The 20074-nt window shown below is 52.9% G+C and overlaps 1 protein-coding gene across 2 annotated transcripts in view; it reads left to right on the top strand.

Annotated features, from left to right (window-relative positions):
• The first annotated feature begins 1366 nt into the window (after positions 1-1366).
• Runx3 (RUNX family transcription factor 3) overlaps positions 1367-20074 on the top strand; it is a 58899-nt gene continuing 40191 nt past the window's right edge. For both annotated transcript variants that reach the window (XM_087907034.1, XM_087907033.1), the window contains exon 1: positions 1367-1852. In XM_087907034.1, the coding sequence (XP_087763160.1) occupies positions 1795-1852 (58 nt within the window). In that variant the 5' untranslated portion in view covers positions 1367-1794. The remainder of the gene's footprint in view (positions 1853-20074) is intronic.

The following is a 20074-nucleotide window of genomic DNA, read 5'->3' as shown; positions in this document are numbered from 1 at the left end:
GTGGGGCAGAGGATTGTAGCTGAGGTTCAGATGGGACACGTTTAGGGTTGTCACCCTGACTGAAGGTCCAGTCTAGCCAGGAGACAGGAAGGTCCACAGCCTTAGATAATCGCCTCCTCCCTAACGTTAGACCTTAGTCAAGGCTGGTACTGGGGCCTAGCCCCTGGCCTGGACTCTGGTGTGAGCTGGCATGGTGCCCTGTCTGAAGAGAGCTCAAAGGACAGCTGACACTCCTGTGTTGTCAACCGGGGCCTGGGTAGGAGAGCTGAAGGTGGAGGTTCTAATCCCGTTCTAAAAGGCTGTGAGATCTTAGGCATGATGCTATTGTGGTCCCGGGCCTCCATGATGGGGCGGTGAGCTGCAAGAGAAGAGCTCTTAAGATAAATAGAAAAAGCCACACTCCCTATAACCCATACCTGACAGACTCCTTAATAGAAGATAAATAGAGAATCTCTGTCTTTTGAGCCTTTTCAAGTCTTGGCATAGGAAAGGTTAAAAAAGGGTCGCCAGAGAGCCTGTCTGTGCTAAGGCCCTGAGGCAGGAAGCTCTCAGTCTCTCTGGCTGCAACACCCCAAGGGCATGGCAAAGGCCCCAGACCAGTGAGCTCAGGCTGCGGGCTCCAGCAGAGAGCAGGGGCGGTCCCGGCACAGCCATGCCACAGCTTTCCCAAGCAAGGCCTTTCTTGGTGGGCAGGCCACAGCAGCCGGCTCATGTGTTTCCCATTTGTACATAAATCCCAGCTCCCATAAAACCCCCTGAAGTGCCACCAGCCACATATGTGGACGCCTCTGCCTGGCAGTGTGGTGACGGACATGGCAGGGTGTCAGCCGCAGCCCAGGGCAGTGACAGCCATCGTGAGGGGTCCTTCGCCCTCTCCTGGGGAGGAGCAGCCAGGCCTCCAATGTTCTCCTAGGCCACTGTGAACCACAGCCAGCTGCCCACTCGGTGGCTCCCAGCTCGCTTTCCTGGGTTGTCTGATGAGACCAGACCCACAAACAGGAACCCTACCTTTTTTCTCTCTTTTTATTCTTTTCTTTCAGCCTCCAAAGAAGCGCTTGGGTGGGGGGGGGGGGGTAGCCACAAGATCTTCTAAGGGGCTGTGACATCACGGCCCAGGTGACAGTGCCCTAGCCAATGGGCCTAGGCCGCGAGCTGGCTTCTAGCATCCTGTGATGTGAGGTTGGTTGACACTGGGAAGGCCTGGTCCCTCAACCACAGAACCACAAGGCCAGGCCCTCACCGCCTCCAGGGCCCTGCGAGGAGCTGGTTGGCTCCTGGCGTCCCCACCCCCTGGCCATCCTGGCCCCCACCACAGCCTGGGCTCCGTGGAGGGTGAGCCTCGTTCATTCATTCATTCATTCCTGCTGCTGAGTCTTGCCTCACTGCTGCAGCCCCGGGCTCCTCCGCCCTGGCTGCCCAGAGCCCCTTCCCACTGTTTAATGATACTCTCTGCACATGGTGCTGTTGAAAATTTGTGGCTAGACATTCCTGTGGGACCGGGAAGCCAAATTCTTGGGTACAAACCGAAACTTTCTTTCCTTGGAGATTTTCTTCTCTCTCGCCCACAGATACTCTCGCGTTCTTTCCTTTTCCTTTTTTTTTTTCTTTTTTCTTTTTCGTAGCAGCAGGGGGAGAAAAAAGAAACAAAACCAAAAAAACCAACGAAAAGGCAACACCTCCCCCCTTTTATTTTCAAAAGCAACTTGAAAAAAAAATATAACAAAACAGCAGCCAACCAAGTGGGTCCGAACCCAACCCCCTGAGGCCGAGTCCTTGCCTCTGTCAGCGTGGGGTATGGCCTCCAACAGCATCTTCGACTCCTTCCCCAACTACACACCGACCTTCATACGGGGTGAGTACCAGTGATGGGGCTCTGCTTGGGTCTCCCGGATGGGGAGTTGTAACGGCCTCAGACCGTGACCCCCCCAGTCCACTGCTCTAGCCACCTCAATGGCTCGCCTCTGAGACGCTAAGTGGAGAGAGGGATCGGTGGCCTCCGTGGTCTCCTGGCATGAACATTGCTGTGTGACTTTGATTCTCTGCTGGTAGAGTGTGTAGCGGGGGCCATGGCTCACGATAGACTTCAGAGACTAAATCTCAGAGGGTCCTGGGATGGGGAGAACAAGGTAAGACTATGGTCCTTTGCTTTCTGCCTCTCCCACAGGGCACTGGGGCCTGTCTGCCCAGGCCAGGGCTCGAATGGACTGAGGTCAGGTGTGTCCAGGAGGGCCATGGGAGGCAAGCAGGGCCAGGGTTGTGCCTGGACTCACAGATCTTGAGGACCATCTTGGCATCCTCTGTGGACTCTGAACAGTGGGGTCCAAGGGAGGAGAAAGGAACAAGAGGCTTCTATGAGAATCTGTTCAACACTGGTGGATACTATGGGAGACCCTGTCCCCAGAGGGCTTAAAAGCTTGGTCACAGAAGAAGGTGTTTCAGGGGTGGCTTCCGTCTCTATTCGTGGTCCGGAAGGACTCACAGTTCTGGGGTGTATCCCTCAGCAAGGATAGGGGCCAGGATAGCTGACGGGGAGCCTCTGACTTAGGCTAAACCCCAGGAGGACGTGCCCTGCTTCTGGTCTTTGAGGTACCCTGACTTTACATACTTGGGCCACTTTCCTGCTCCTTTGCGGGAGCCCATGGGGCTGAAGCACCTGAGATCAGGAGACTGCAGTCCCCAGACTTCAGCCCCAGGCTGTGCCAACCTCGATGAGGGGCCTGATATGGGTCACTTAACCTCTCCGCTCCCGATGGTGTTCTTTCTCTCTAGCTGTGGCATTCTGTTATCTGAGCTGGGCATGAGGCAATACTTCTGGGCTGCTTCGAGAACTAGCTTCTCTGCAGAAAAGGGGGCAGAATGTTCTGGAATTCTAGGGTTGAAGGACATTGCCTCTTTCGAGTTAAGGTGGCCAAATGAGACACAGCGGTCTGCCTGCCTGGCTCTGGCTATCTGTGACCACAACCAGTGCCCAGCATTTGGCTCTAGAGGGCCTGGACACCTGTGGGTCTGTGTGATAAGAATTCGCCTTTCCTGGTGACCTGGGGAGGTCGAGGAAGGTTGTGTGCTCGGATGGCTATTGAGTCACTGGAGAAGGGACACTCCCTCCAAACCTGGCCGTGACTGGTAAAATGGTGGACCCAGGTCCTGTCCCTTGAGGCCCCTGCTGTTGTACTGTGCACCCGTTATAATCTCCAGTGTTAATTAAAGGCAGTTCCTGGTCAAGAAGATACGAATTTATAAAAACAAGTTGCTGGATCTTTGTAGTCCGTATTTCTCCCTCCCTGAGCAATATGGAAATGTTGGGCTTAAGACAAAGAAACTTTAGAAGACAGGGCTAGCACCGGCTGCCTTAGGTGGACTCCTGACACAAAGCCCTGGATGTGGCAGTTGGAGGCAAGGGGACAGAGAGGGGATTGCAGCAGCTCTAGCCTAACCCCATGGGGAGAAAGGAAAGAGGTAACTGAGCTGAGTGACTGGTCCCTGGTCAGCAGGGTGGAAGGTGTCGGAGTCACCGGGCAGCCTGGAGAAACCAAGAAGGTATCCTGCCCTTGTCTCATCTCCTTTAAACCTGCCCACTTGGGCTCAGCACCCCAATTCAGAGCCCCCACAGCTCCAGTCTCTGGGTCCCCTCGCATTCACACACCGTCCTAGACCCTCAGGAAGCCTGTGACTTCCCAAATCCCACTACTAAAGCCATACAACAAAATCAAAAGGATTTTTGGAGGGCTCCGGAGCAAGGGAAACAGTTTCCAATATATAAAGGCCCGTTTGTAGACTGTGACCTCGGGCCTCTGGAGACTCTTGAATGACAGTGGCCCTCCCTGCGGGTCCAAAACCCAGCGTCACTCTGAGGTGACGAGGGCTGATGGTAGATAGGAAAGGGTCATCTGCTATAACCTTCCTGAGATCGAAAACAATCTGTGGTTTCCGTTGGTGACACCATCATGGTGGAAAAAGATGCTAAATTTTGCCTCATGGTTGCTAATGGAGGGAAAACTCATTATTTCCAGCGTGGTTCATGGAGCCCCTGGATTTCTGCTGAGGTCAAGAACCCTAGCACCATTGCGTTCTCACACTTTGTCCCCCAGGATCCGCCTGTGGGGGTTTCGCAGAAGGGAGCCCCTATCTTTGTTCTCCGACAGCATCCATCCGTTTCCCCTGCCTTCCCCGACCGCTAACCCTCCTCACTGCCTTAGCAAGACCCTCCGTCACTCTCCTAGAGAGTCTGAAAATGCCGTGTTCCAGATTCCCGACTCAGACTGTGGAATCAGTGTGTGTCAAGTCTGGGTTTAGAAATGCTTGCAAGCTGACTTTGGCAGTGCTGGCAGAAGGCCCAGTCCGTCGCCGACCTCCAATGTCCATGTGCTGTGTGACTGCATGCAAGCTGCTTGACATCTCTGAGTGCCATTGGTAGAAGGGGACGTGTGAGTTAGACTCACCGCTCCTCAGGCTGTCTCCAACCCTTGCCTGTTCCTGCCCCAGCCCAGGGTGGGTCCTCTGCATTGTCGTGAAACTCTGCCGACTCAGAGTCCCCATAGACCAGAAGAGAATAGCTTCGTCTGTTTTCACTGGCCTCTGTTTCCGTGCCTTGCCTCTGGGCATCAGTCCTCAACACACATCTGGGGCCTCTGGAAGCAACAGGGGACAGACGATTGGGCCTCTTTAGTCAGGGCTTGAGTAGAACCTTCCAGAAGCTGCCTAGCCTGCCTGTCATGCTTCCTCAGTCCTGCCCTTAAACCCGGTCCTTCACTGGGCCCGGAATATCCTTAGCTTTTCCTGGAAGGAAAGGGAGCAGAGAAAGGACCCTACCCAGTAACAAAGGCCAAGGAGAGGATGGAGGAACCAATAGGGCATCTTTAGCTCTGTTGGGGGCTGGCCAACATCACCCCAAGTCTACCTGAAGCCCTTCTTGGCACCGAGGCACCTCCCACCAGCAGGTCCCCCACTCCCAGGAGCATCCAACATTGTTTCTTCAACTGCAGAATATCACTCCCAAAGACACAGAGCGGGAGAGGTCTTTGGGGGGGGGGCCATCTGAGGAAGTGGGTTGTACTACCTGCATGCAGATTTAGGGGTACCCTGTACGGAGATAGCTTTAACCTGCTAATTCAGCCATTCCACAAAAGCCCACCAGGCTCGGACTCCGGAGGTGGATGCTAATTCGTGCCTGAGTGCTGTCTGTTCCTAGCTAACGCAGGCAGGTCTCTTCGCCACTGTGTGCCTCAGCTTCCACTTCTGCAGGAGATGGTAGCAGCTCTAACCTTCTGGGGCTGTAGACAATTTCAGATGAACAGAGGACCCACCTCAGAGCAACTGTTCTACCCTCGTCACAGGCTGGCCTCCTGCCAGGAGCTGGTTCAAGAGAGTGGGGTGAGGGTCTCTATCCTGGGAACATGTGCTGGTAGAGTAAGACATGGGCAGGGGTGTGATGTGTGGTAAAGTTGGGGACTGTGGGAGCTGACAGTACCAAGTCTTACAGGGTAAGGAGGTGGCAAAGGGAAAAATAACAGAATAAGATCCGGAGACTTAAGTTCTCAAGGGCAAGGATGGCAGGATGATGCCTTGTGTGGTCCTGGGAATGGTCATACGCACAGGACCCTCTATGTAGGTTTCACTTCTGCTCTCTTAGCAGAAGCTGGGGGCGGCAGGCAGTGCAGACTCTACCCCTAGACTTCTGGGAGAAATGGGAACTGGGCTCTCAGGCACGGGCGTACCTGTTAATGACTGGGAGCTGACAACATGGCTCCGGGTATGTCTAGCCTACCTGACTCGGATGTCACTGGATAGGGAGGAGGCAGGAGAGACGTCTGTGTCCTTTCCTAAGCTTCAGGATGTGGCTAGCAGCAGGGAGCCCTCTCCACCCCAGTCACAGGCCGCCCTGGCGGTTGATCACCCTTAGTATATGACCCATGGCCTCCTCCTCCACTGACCCTGGCGGGAGATGAGTGACCGTCTGTCTTTCCCCACCCATTATGGCGCCTTGTCTACTAGGCCTCTTTGATGGTGGCTGCTGAGGCCACCCTGCAAACACCAACTCTTCAAACCGCCTGGTCTGTCTCCCCCCAGACTGGGAAGCAGCCCCCCACTGCCCACAGGGTCTGGGTGGGTGTGAGCCAGCCCCACACAGTGGTAATGTGTGTTCAGGCCTCATCCGTACCCACTACAGCCAACCGGCGGCCCCTGGTGGCCTTGCAGGTCAGATAGTGGGCCCATTGATGGCAGCGCCCTAAGGTGGCCACATCAAAGTTGAGGCTTGCTTGGTTACCTGAAGGGGAGGGGCCTGAAAATATGACCTTCCAGAAGACTCTGTGAGAGAAGAAGAAAGCCATGATGGAAAAGAAAGTCCAACGTCTAGCAGACGCGGGCTGGTGAGAGGTGGGGAGACTGCCCTGAAATTGGGGCTCAGTACAGCATCCAAAGCACTGTCTAATCCCATCTCCCAGGGACCTGCCATGTGCAGGCTCTCTCTTTTAACTTTCAAAAAATTTAAAAGTTTCTTAAATTAATTTTTTTTAAAGTTGATGAACGAACATATTATATGGGGAGCATACTCCTCTCGTCCCTCTACCCTCCCTTTGCTAGTCCCTCCCCCTCCATTTAGTCCTCTCTATCCCATTAGCAGTTCCATCTCTACTGTCTTGTCGCGTGTGCATACATGATTTTAGGTACCTATAGAAAATCTAGGACCCGCAAACGAGGGAAAACACGTCGTTTGAAGCTGACTTAATGTATTCAATGTGATTGCCTGTGGCTGCTCTATTTTCCTGCATGTGACATGGCTTCATTATTTATGAATGAAAAAAGTTCCACCATAGATAGATAGATAGATAGATAGACAGACAGACAGATAGATAGTAGATCCACCACACACACACACACACACACACACACACACACATCTTCCTTACAAAGTCCACTATTGTTGAGCTGGGAGCCCTTTGAGAGATTGCCCAGAAGTAATATAACTGGGTCATGTGGAAATTCTACTTTTAGGGTTGTTTGTTTGTTTGTTGTTTGAGACAAGGGTCTATTTGTGCAGCCATGGCTGACCTGGAATTCGTTAGGTAGACAGGGCTGGCCTCGAACTGAAGATATCTGCTGGCCTCTGCCTCCCAAGTGCTCGGAGTGAAGGTGCGAGCCACCACACCCAGCCGTTTCTAGTTTCTTAAGAAAGCTCTAGCTGACTTCCACTGAGGCAGGATCAGCTCCCACCCCCACTAGCAGCGCAGCAGGGCTGCTTCTGCCTCGCCAGCGTCTGCTCTTATTTTCTTGAGGACCCTAATCTGACTGGGATGAGAGGGACCCCCCAGTGTGGGTTTTGATTCTCTTGTGCTGGGAAAGCTGGCTTTTCAACGGTCTATTGTCCATTTGTATTTCATCTTTGGAGAACTGTCTGTTCATCTCTAGTCTGTTTATTGATTGGGTCATTTGAGTTCTCGCTGTTGGATTTTTTCCAAGTTCCTTGTGTATTCCAGACACTAGTCTGTCAGGTGCATAGAAAGAAAAGGATTTCTGCCACTCTGTAAGCTGTTGCTCCGACTGATCTAATTCCATGAGCTCCTATTTGTCAGTTGTTGGCCTGAACTGCATAAATGAGAATCCTACTTGGGAAGGCTTCCGTGTATCTGTTTATGGAAGGGTTTTCCTTGCTTTTTTTCCCAACATTGTCAGAGCCTCAGACCTGACATTAAGGTCTTTGGCCCAAAGCTGGAGAGATGGCTCAGAAGTTAACAGCACTGTCTGTTCTTCCCGAGGATACAGGTTCAATTCCCATCACTTACATGGTGGCTCAGAATCATCTAAAACTCCAATTCCAGAGCACTGCACACCTGTGGTACACATACATACATGCAGACAAACGTGCACACACATAAAATAAAAACAAATAAATGCTAAAAAATTTACCTTTGATCTTTCTGGAGTTCTTTTCCTGAAGGATGGGAGGAAAGCATCTTTCTTTGTCCTTCATCTTGTGGGTACCCAGCCTTCCTATTGTTGAAAATACTGTCTTTACTGCAATGTACATTTTTGGCATCTTCGTCAAAAATCAGGTGGCCATAGCTGTGTAGATTACATATGCTCCACTATTTTGATTGATCTACATGTCTGGTTCTGTACCATCTACATACCTGTAGCTACCATGGATGGGTGAGTCAAACCGTGTGTGTGTGTGTGTGTGTGTGTGTGTGTGTGTGTGTGTGTGTGTGTTACAGGGGATCAAGTCCAGAGCCCGCGGCATTCTAGGTAAGTGTGCTACTATTGAGCTACAAGCCCAGCCCAGCCTACATCTCCATCACCCAGACAGGCAGGAGTCACTCCAAGACCATCTACAGCAGACAGGGAACTTTGAGCTCTGAGCAACAGTTCCCAGAGCAGCTTCAGGACTTCCTAAGTCCTTTCCAGAGAAGGAGGGAGGAAAAAAGAAAAAAAAAAGAAGGAAGGACTTCAGTGCCTGGATGCTGTATTTGGGCCCCATAGCAGGCCTTGAAACAGCAGCTCTGGATGGAGAGGGGTCCTGGGCACTCCTCTTAGTGGAGGGAGGAGTTGAGGGCAGAACCGACTTGGTCTCACTTGCAGAAGTCAGGACAAGGACGCGGAACATCAATAACAAGTCATTCCAGAAAAAGGTGGAGTAGGCAAGAAGAGACTGCCCCTCTGATTCAGTTCCAGGGGAAAGAGTCTGGCTTTCTCGACAGTCAGGGAGTCACTGGCCACCCTGCCCTACAGGGCTCAGGTGTGAAGCTACTTAGCAGCTGGTGTCGGGCATGTTCATCTGTTGGCACCTTTGAACCGCAATTGTGTAAATGGGGCCGGGACTGGGGATGTGGCTCGATTGGAAGAGAGCTTTGTGTTAATGAGGCCTTGAGTCTGATCTCAGCACAGCAGAAAGCAGAGTGTACCTGTGATTCTTAGCGATGAGGAGATGGAGGCAGGAGCATGAGACACTGAAGGATGATGGGACGTCAAAGTCATCCTTCCTCTTTCTGCATCGTTTCAAAGTCAGCCTGGGATACTTAATAAAAATATAATACACACACACGGGGGAGGGGGGGAGACCAGCAAGAGGAATTCCAAAGAGGAAACACACAGGCTAGCCGTGTATGCCACACAGGTTGGCCTCCTGTCTGGAAGCCTCCAGCTTGCTCACACGCACCAGGATGTGGCTCCCTCTTTCCCAGTGCAGAGAGAACTATGCCAGGAGCTCGGGAAGACTAGAAAAACCTTTGTACATGGAGCCCTGTGGAGGGGAACACAGCACAAAGTTCCGCCATGTTTACCCAAGCTATAGCCAGGCCCTACCACTTCTCTGCTGTGCATCCTGGAAAGAAGCAGCTAGCCTCTCTGGTTCTCCCCTCTGTAAAATGGGAGCCATTAACAGTGTCCACCACCGGCTGTTTGGATGACCGAGGGATAGGATGAGGCCAATACAGGGCCTGACACAATCAAGCCCTCCGCCAACGTCAGAAAGAATTATGAATAGATACTCTTCCTCTTCCAGTAAATGGAAAAGGAAAAAAAAGACAAACAAACCATGACTCTGGGTTGATCGAAAGTAGGAGCCCTGCCTCTCGTCAAGACCGAGCTTCAAGGCCACCCCCTTTCAAGAGTCTCTTTTCCCAGGAATTGGGGTGCCTGCTGTTGTCACCCCTCACTCTTGAAGCATTCAAATAGATATTCAAGTAGTGGGTGTGGGCTCCCTAGTGACGTTCAGTGTCCCTTGCTACAAAGTTGGGGGTGGGGGAGAAACCCTGATGGGTGGTTATTGATGGGGGGGGTGAACGGCTCTGCTGTTATGTACAGGTTTCCGTGCCCCCCTCACTTCCCCTAGGCTGGCTGGTTTTTCTCTGAACGCCAAACCAAAGCTCTCCCAGCCTATGGTCGCTGGCAGCTCAGAGGTTTAGGTTCCTCTTTGGGGTTTTCTTTTAAGTCTGGGAAAGGCATTTTTGGCACAAGGCTCAGACTTACATGTGGGCGGAGAGGGTAGATTCGTATAAGTTACGATTTTCGAGATTGCCATGATCAGCCCCACCCACCCAGACACCTTCCAGTGGAAAATCAGAGAGACCCCGGGAATCTTGACCCCTGCTGGGGTGCCACCGCCATGGGACTGTAAGTGGGCTCCTTCTTGTCTCCCAACTACACATCTGTGGGTCATCTGGCCCCTTCGCTTCTGTTGAGAAGAGGGGAGTGGCTAGTGTTGGGTCAGCAGGTGTTGGGGGCCCTTGGAGACCCTGAAGAGGAAGAAGGAGGTGAAGGGAGGGGGCAGAGGAGAGGAGCGTATCCTTAGTGTCACGCATTTGCCCCAAACCCACATCACAAGGGGAAGAGGGTGTGTAGGTAGCTGCCCCAAAACTGCCCCTCTGAGGACCTCTTCCAGGGCTCCCTCAGGTGCTGGCCTTGCCCACCCAGCCCTGGAGGTCTTGCGACCTGCTGAGTTGCTACCAGTGCCCCAGATCCTGGGTGTCTTAGCGCTCCGGCCACTGGGAGTGAGTGGAGCCAGAGGGGCTCAGAGGCTTCATGGGAAATTCTCTTAGCGGTTGCACTTTTTAGGCCTCTCAGCATGGAGCCTGGGGTACTTATAGATGTAGGAAGAAAAAAACCTGTTTTGTCTTTTTAAAGAAAGAAAGCAGAAGAGGGGTTTTGCCCTCCCTCTCGGGAGCAAGGGTTGAAGGACACCCACCCTCTGGGCTTCTCATATCTCCTTGTCTGTCTTTACCACCTCGGCTCTGGCCTGTTGGGTAGTGGAGACAGGATCTCCCTTGGTTTTAGGTGGAGCTTTGCATACAGCAGACCCTCAGGCCATACTTGCGTCTGAGGCCCTGCTTGCGTCTGAGGCCCGGCTTGCCTCTCAGGCCATGCTTGCCTCTCAGGCCATGCTTGCCTCTGAGGCATGGGTCCTGTAGCTCCCTGGGAGAGGCAGCCTGGTTTCCCAGCATCTCTCTCTCCTCTACTGTGCGTACTACTGACCCCTCTGGTGCACATTAGTTGAACACCTACTGCAGCGGTTCTCAAGCTTCCCAGTGCTGCGACCCTTTAATACAGCTCCTCACATTGTGGTGACCCCAACCATAAAATTATTCATTGCTACATCATAACTAGTTTTGCTACTGTTATGAATTGTAACATAAATATACTCAGGATATCTGACATAAGACTCCTATAGGGGCTGTGACCCCCAGGTTGAGAACCACTGACCTACTGTATGTCATACAAGAGTGAACCCAGCAGGTGACTGTACTTGCCCTCCTGGACCTATTATTCAGCCCTCCCCATGCATATGCACCCAGTTTATAGACAGGAGAAGTGAGGCCCAGAATGGAGGCAGCTAAGGAGTTCTGGGGTCCTAAGAGCTGCTTCAGCCCCACTTGGGCCACCTACATCGCTGAATCCGCCTCCCGGGGCCTCTATAGATGTTTTTGAGCACACTGAGTCCACACTGCCATGGAGGGGGCATCACGAGCTCCTCTGCAGAAGTGAAAATGCATCCAGACTCAGGGAGTCTGAAGAAGAGAGTGAAGGTGATGGATGTTGCCTGTGTTGGCAGCTTGTCGCCTGCCAAGCAGTCGGCAACATTGTTGCGACTGTCGCCATTTTACAGTTGACAAACTGAGGCCCAGCAAGAGGTCTGTGCCTAGTGAAGGTCAAGGTTATGAGCTATCAGAGTCACCTCCTGTCTGGAGCGTGTCTCCTCTTCCTCAAGGCTCAAATGCACCACCTCCTCAGAATTCTCCCTGAATGTCGTGAGCCCTGTTCCAAGAATTCCCGAATGTTTCTGAGGAAGGTGGAGTCTGAACTGGAACCACCATAGGCAGCTCTGGGGGCTGGAAAATGCTGGTGGCTCCCATGGAGTTGGCCGAATGAAAAGGATCATGCAGAGGAATTCCTAAAGATGGGGGCTTGTGTGTCCTGTGGAGGGGACAGCCAGACACGAGAGCTGGGCATGACTTCTAGGTAGTGGAGTCCAGGCCGAGCACAGGCTGGGCAGTGATGGCTGCCCCACATCCCGTGACACACAGGCAGCTCTGCGAAATAGGCCAGCGCGGATGCTTGCGCGTATGTGCGTGTGTGCATGAGTGTGGTGAGACCACAGGCCTCCCGAGCCACTTGTAGCCCTATTTTTATCCCTCTCTAGGCACACAAACATATAACCAGAGCGTACTGCCTCTCTGACACAAAGACTGTGCCTGCCAGAGATGTCCGAGTCTGTTCCGTCCAGGACAAGGGCAGAGACTCAGATCAGTCAAAGTGAGACCTGTCCCAGGGACACCCCAGGGACCTGAGCAGGTGGTGGTATTTTCAGGGCGCAGTGCTGCAGGACATGTGTTCAGAGTTGTATGTATTTTGGGATAGCGATAGGGAGATAGCCCAGTAACAGAGTCCCTGCTACAGACGCTCACGTGAGGATCTGAGTTCGGATCCCCAGAATCCACAAAGCCAGGTGCACTTGTACACATCTGTAAGGCCAGAACCTCTACAGCACGAGGGGAGGTGGAGAGAAGAGGATACTAGAGCTCACAGCTAGCTAGCCTGGTCTGCACAGCAGAACAAGGACCTTGTCTCAAACTAAGCGGCTGAAGACCAACACCCTACCCACTCTATACACACACACAATGTGATACACACATACACTGTGACAAACACACACACATGCACATATGACACACACTGTGACACACAATGTAACATACACACACCCTCACACACACACACACACACACACACACACACACACACATCCTTCTCAAATGAATTTTAAATAAAAAGCAAACAACAAAGTTCGGAACAGACACCATCAGAGCATGAAGCCAGGCCCGGAGCCCTTCTTTTCAAGGGACCATGGGCCTGAAAACAAACCTGGCTACTTTCACTTCCCTGCTACAGATAGTCATCCGGCCGCACAGTCCCTGCTGTCCCCAACTGAAGAATGAATGGGGCTGGGAGGACACTTGGTTGGTAAAAGACCTGTTGCGCAAGCATGAGAACCTAAGTCTGGATTCCCAGGCCCCGCAGAAAAGCTGGGTGTGGCAGTGCACACCTGGCATCCTAGCAATGGGGAGGATGACACATGGGCACTTCCGGGACAGTCTAATCCAACTGACGAGCTCCAGATTCACTGGGAGACCCTGTCTCAGAAACAAGGTAGTTTACTGCCCCATACCGCCCTGGACTCACCCCATCTTATCTGATCCCAGAAGTTAAACAAGGTCAGGCCTGGTTAGTACTTGGATGGGAGAAACTAAGGTAATTGAAAACACACAGTGTTGGCTTTTGGCCTCCACACACAGGCACACACAAGCGTATACGTATACACATAAACGTGCCCCCTACACACACACAAGAACGAAGCTGTGGTGAGAATAAGCCCTGAAGATTTCAGAGTCTGTGAGAGCACCCCAGAAATATCCAGCTGACCCCTGACCCCGTACCAGTTAAGGTTACAAAACACCTTCAGAATCCACGGAATTTAAAAGCAAGCTGGAGGCCCCCACCCCTAGACAAAACCACCATTATTCGGTGTATTTCCTTCTAGAACGCTCCGTGGTGTGGTTTCCTGCTCTGTCTGAGGCCACACGGAGAGTATCCCAGAACCTCAGGACAATTGTCTGTAGTCAGCATGCCTACGCTGTGAGGAGAATCCCGTCTCAAGGGACTTGTCATGATGGAGGAAGCGTTCTGTGTCCAGGCATCCCATCCAGTGACCACTGTCACATGCAAACTCAGTAGATAGCCTTGTGTAATGAAGACACTGGATTGTCTAATCTTTAATTTATTCGTTTGTTGATGCGGAGCTGAGGATTGAACCCAGTGCCTCAGAGATGCTGGACCGGCGTGCTACCATTGAGCCACAGCCTCGTCCCCCTTTTTTACTTTTTCACTTTGAAACAGGGTCTTATTAAGTTGCCCAGGCTGGCCTTGGGAAGTCAGTCTGTATATATAGCCCAGGCTGTCCTTTGAAATTGTGATTCTTCTTCCCCGCTCTGCTGAGTATCCAGGATGCCTGGGCCACGAGGCCAGACTGTTAAGCTCTTTGTAAAGATATACTTTTACCATTTATTTTAGTTGTGTGTAGGTGTGTGAATCTGAGTGTGTGCACAGGTGTGTGACTGAGTCTGTGTGTGAAAGTGTGTACCCACGATTGCAGGTGTTCTTGGAAGCCAGAGGTCAGATCCCCTGGAGCTGGGTCCAGGCAGCTCTGAGGTGCCTGGTATAGGGCTGGGAACAGAGTTTGGCTCTCTGGAAGAGCAGCAAGTGCTTTTAACCACTGAGCCATCTCTCCAGGCTCCTATTAATTTCAATTATTCTTCTAAAAGCACGCCCAGCTGTTTCCCGCATTCTCTCTCAAACCACGGGAGGTCTCAGGCATGGCGCTTTTACAGTTTGGAAGACGACTCCTGATGACCTTGTTTTTAAAGCATCAGGCATTGCAGGAAGGAAAAACACCTAAGATGTTCAGCAGTGTCTCATGGGGTTGGGGCGCTGGCTGATGCAGAGATGAGTCAGACAGTAGAGGAGGGATGGGAGGACTCTGGATGATGTTTGTGAGTGGGGACCACTCTTCCCTCATCACGAGCTGCTGTAGCTCTAAGTACTAACTCCTCACCTGCTTCCTAAAGACCAAGAAATGGTGGGATGTCCCTGTGTGTGCTCAGCAGAGGCATCAGGTGATGTACAGAGCAACAGAAGGCGCAAGGTCAACAACTGGGGTGTCACACAAGGTTGTGCTGCAGGCTTTGAGGGCCTTTGCTGGGGAACACGGCCTTTAGAAGCCTCACCGGAGCCCACTTCAGACTAGGCTGTTGCAGGGAAAGCGGCCATGTCTCCACCTGCCACCAGCACCACCGGGTCAGGGAGCGATATAACCATAAGGAAATCTTACAGGAGCACGTTAGAGGGGAAAGCACAAAGGTTCAGAAATCCACGCTGTGGTCCTGGAGTTGTTAGGGTCAAAGCCTGGGCCCTGGCAGCTCTAACAAGCCAGGCTTGGCCCGTTAAAGAGAAGGGTAAAATAGGGGTGGGTGGCCCCAAAAGTCCATCTTCAGGTCCTGACATGAGGTTTAGGTTTAAATAGAGAACAAGAGGTGGACGGCTCAGCAGTCCTGGTCAAGTGTCTGTCCTGCCCATTGCCCACCCATCACAGTCTGGGTCCCGCCCATCACGGTCTGGGTCCCGCCCATCATCACCCACCCATCACGGTCTGGGTCCCAGCCAACACCCACCCGTCAAGGTCTGGCTTCCAGTCTCTCTCACAGGAAGATCTGACATTGGAAATCTGACTGATGTGGGACCTCTTCTCTCTGGCACCGGGCTTCGGCCTTTTACTCCTCTCAGCCCAAGACTCCTGGGGACGTTCCAGTTCCTTGGAAACCATTGGTCCTGAAAGAGGCACAGGTGTTTCTTTAGCACACCTTCATTCCTGCCAGGCGCAAACTGACTCTCTAGAAAACATGAATGACTTTTAAATAGTCACAGGATTCACGCACTGGGTGTTTCCACGCCTTTGCTCAGCGAGCCCTATAGATACTAGTAAGGAACCCATTTAATAAATGAAAATGCTATGGCCCAAAGAGGTTGGTCCACATGCCTGAGATCACCCCTCCTGGTTCAAACCAAGGCAGCCTGCATGAGAGCTACAACAGGGCAGCTACCCAGAAGTCTGGGTTTCCCTACATGGAGGAATGCTCTATGGCTCCACTGCCTCCCTTCCATCATGCAACTATGAGCCCAGGTCATGTGATCCCAAACAGTTCTAGAAAGGAGGGGGAATACAGGGTAGGAGGCAGAACGGACTCTGTGCTTTCCTGCAGAGATCCTTAGTAATGACTCTGGTTCAGTTTTGTCACCAGAGGAATGGGTCTGGGGGCCCAGAGGATGAGGCGGTGGAAGCTGACTGTGGACCCTCAGAAGGTACCGGGCCATCATCTTCACAAGGGCAGAAGCGAGAAACCGAGAGCCAAAGCTGAAGGGCCTGCAGAATCCTTCAGACCTTGGTTCAACCCCAGGTCCACACCATTCCTGCCTGGGGTGCCAGCAGGAAAGAGAGCGGAGTGTGCGCATATGGGAACTTGGGAGCCTGTGGTCAGTACCCTAAGCCGACCGTGCAGACCAGTCATAGACATCCCGAGCTCTGAGTGTGGCCCCCATAGCCTTCTCAGACTGGCCAGGCCCAAGGCCACCCGGAGCCCCAGAGACTTGGCCTAGAGTAGCAGACCTGGGGTAGCAGGAGCTGCCACATCCTTCTTGCCATGCCTGTGTGGACAGTGGGCTGGTGGTAAAGCCTTGCGCTCTTGATTTAGAGACAATTCTAAGAGACCCTGATGAACAAGAGTATTGGGACTGCAGCTCAGTCAGAGGCCAGAGCTAGGGCTGAGGACTGCAGCCCCTGGGCAAGGAACCCAGCTAAGATTATGGTTGGTGCCTGGTTTGTGACATCTGGGGTTTCATGTCCTGGACCTGAGTGTCTTGTTCACGGTACATACCACAAAGGGTGGGACCCGTGAGCAGTTCTGCCCGTGACCCAGCTGGGCTCCCCCTTAGGACCTCAGGTGGAATCGCTTTCAAGGTCACCAAGCCCAGTGTCCAGATTCCATCTCGGTTCTGCCACCTCCACCCAGGAGGGTGGCACCCAATCTTCTTTGACTCAGTTTTGATCTCTGCACCAGGGGAGAACAGCGGCCACCCCCAGGTTGTCAGTATCAAGAACCCTGAGTGCCACTGGGGACCCTGCAAAGGGCACAGAGTCTGGTGACTAGCGGTGCCACTGTCGAGCATAGCCTTGCCTTGTCCCTGGGACGCCCTCCTGCCCTGCCCCCACCACACACACACACCACACACACACATACACACACACCACACACACACATACACACACACCATACACACACACACCACACACATACCACACACACACCACACACACACCATACACACAGCACACAAACACACACACATACACACTGTCCCTGGAATGCCCCCTTACCCTGCCCCCACCACACACACACATACACACACACCACACACATACATACACACACACTGTCCCTGGAACGCCCCCTACCCTGCCCCATTACACACACACACCACACCACACACACACACACACACATACACACACACTGTCCCTGGAGTGCCCCCTTACCCTGCCCCCACCACACACACCACACCACACACACACACCACACATACACACACCACACACATACATACACACACACATACACACACACTGTCCCTGGAACGCCCCCTACCCTGCCCCATTACACACACCACACACACACACACACACACACACACACACACACTGTCCCTGGAATGCCCCCTTACCCTGCCCCCACCACACACACCACACCACACACACACACCACACATACACACACCACACACATACATACACACACACATACACACACACTGTCCCTGGAACGCCCCCTACCCTGCCCCATTACACACACACCACACACACACACACACACACACACACACTGTTCTCTCCAATGACAAGGTCTCCAGCTTTGACATTTTTTGCTTATTTTTCTCTGCTTCCCAGTTTCTCACTGTACTCTTGCAATTTGTGTCCCAGGGTGGGTAGGATGGCTGCTCGATTAACGCTCTGTATTAGCCCCATTGTTTAAAGAGACAATGAATAAGAGAGGCCAAGCAAGGCAATTCCCCCAGCAGGCATCCCCCAGCTCCAGCTGCCCCAGACCCTGACAGCACAAAACCCAGCCATTCCCATCCTCCATACAGCCCCCAAGGTGTGCCCCCCTCCTTTGTGGAAGTGGTCCTCCCCAAACCCTCCCACCTGTGCCCTCCTTTGTACTAGACCAACATAACAGTCAAACTGGACCCCATAGCTTCCTCATGCCCTACGTGCTGAGCCCTGGGCCTTGCGCTTTGGGCCGTCCACCTGCCCACAGTGTGGTGTATAGGCACACAGCCTTATACAGGCACACCACCTCAGCAGTCAGGTGCACCATCATAGGAACCCCCACCTGGGGTTTCCACAGACGCTGTGGGGGCAGGGCAGCACTGGACCTGCTTTTCTAACCGGGAAATATCTCACACTCTTGGAGGCCCCAGCTTGTGCTTGATGTGACTGCAGGGGGCCACTCAGAAAGGCAAGGGGGCTACAAAGAAGCTGGTGACACCCTTCTGGGCTTTGAGCTCTTCAGCCCTCACACAGGGGGCCGTCAGGGACCTTCCCATTGCCACGGTCCCCTGTGCCAGAGCTGGGAAGCCTCTCAGGATGGTGAATCCACAGGGCTGTCAGGGTGGTGGGGAAAGACATGCAAATAGGAAGTGTCCCCAGGGCCCTGGGCAACCCCAGAGCTCATTTCTGGCCCCTTCTTCCTGTGAGGCAGCCTAAAAAAGAACCCATCTATCACCAGGCTTGGTGAGCGCTCCATCTGGGGGTGTTAGGCCCTCCTAACACAGCAGGAATGAGGCCTGGTGCAGGCAAGCTGACTCCAGGAAGGTGGCCCTTTGAAAGGTTTCCGTGTTAGCAGCTACTCTGCAATGGAGACAGGGCAGTGGAAGAATCTTCCAGGGCACACGAGAAGGGGATTCCAGGCAGGATCTGGCTACCTCATTGTCAGGCCAAAGTTTCACCTCGCAAGGATAGGACTGTGGCCACAGACCACAAGGCCTGGGTCCCTCAGCTCCCTGTGGCCGCACAGGCAGCCTGGAGTGAAGAATCAGCTAATTTACTGTGGGTGAGGCTCAGCCACAGGCTTTCTCGGGCCTTCTGTCTGTCTTCTCTTCAGTGGGGCAGTAGACAACACACTCACCTCCAAGAATAGAGAGCTCCAGAATCTGCTGCCTGAACAGCTTGCGGGTTAATAAAAGTATGGGGTGTGCCGAGGCTGAGGCCATGGCACCCCAAGACTGAGGTGACCTATGATGGTCCACTTAGAATCAAGCAACTCAGAGACCGATGACAGGGCATGGCTTGGATGGAGCTCCGGATAGTGGGTGTTCTTACCCTTGGCTGTAACCTGGAGGCCTTGGATGTGGACGGCTTTCCTTGGGAAGAGAAGGGACTGTCTTCAGAGCTTTCTGCCTAGCGGGGACTTTGAGGTTCTGCAGGGGACGCCGGAGAAACAGCTGGAGGGCCAGTGTGCAGGGCTCAGCCACCCCTGCCCCACAATTTGTCCTAAGGGTGGTGGGATCAGGGATGTGACAGGCTCCATTGAAGGGGTGTCCCTCACAATGACACCCTAGGCCGCTGGGCTGTTGGCCTGAGGGAACGTGATGGTGGTCCAGCCTGGGGTCCCCAGCTCAGCAGCTTCCGGTTGTTGTCATCATGGTGGGGACTCAGTGACACCAGGGACACCCATAATATGTCGGGTTGTTTCAACAGTGTGTGCTGTGTGTTCTCAGCGTTCTACGAAGATGCAAAGAAGGGGAGGGGAAGAAAGGCTGCCCAGGAGGAAGAGTAGCCACCAATGGGCAGACGCCAGCAACAGTTCTGGGTGGCAGGCGAGGGGTGGTTTTAATTTTCTTCTTCATAATTCTATTATTTTCCAATTTTTCCTTAATGAATAGGTATTATTTTCATGCCCAGAAAAATATGTGTTTTGTTTTAGAGAAGAGAGAATGAAGGGTTCTCTTCCCCCCTCTTGTGGACTCTGGACTCTAAAACCAAGGGCCAGAGTGGGACAGGCAGACTTCACTTATTTGCCCATTCCACACAGCTCCAGGACCCCTCTGTTCCCTGGCCAGAGAGCTGGAAGTGACCCGTGTCTGTCCTCAGGACCTCACAGTCCTGGGAAGGAAAGGGCCACCAGAAAGTCCTTATAGTACATCAGGACAGGAAGCCAGGGGAGATGGGTCCTTGGTGTATGAGTAGGAGTTTGACAGCGAGAAAATGAAGACACCCCTGGGCTAATAGACAAAGATCCAGTGTGAGAAGAGGGTGAGGAAGGAGACAAAACTGGACAGCCTGCTCCTCCGAGCACTTGGCATTGCCTGGCTCCAGCACTCTGGCTAAGTCACCTCCTGGACCTTGGTTTTGTCCTCTAAAAAATGGGTTAATGACATCACCATGTTAGTGGAGCATTAGAGAGAGCTCAGAACT

This window comes from Myodes glareolus, chromosome 6 (genome assembly GCF_982192425.1).
Source record: "Myodes glareolus chromosome 6, mMyoGla1.1, whole genome shotgun sequence".
In the NCBI taxonomy this organism is placed as follows: Eukaryota; Metazoa; Chordata; class Mammalia; order Rodentia; family Cricetidae; genus Myodes; species Myodes glareolus.
The sequence above is the reverse complement of the archived record's forward strand: the minus strand, read 5'-3'. Positions and strand labels throughout refer to the sequence as shown.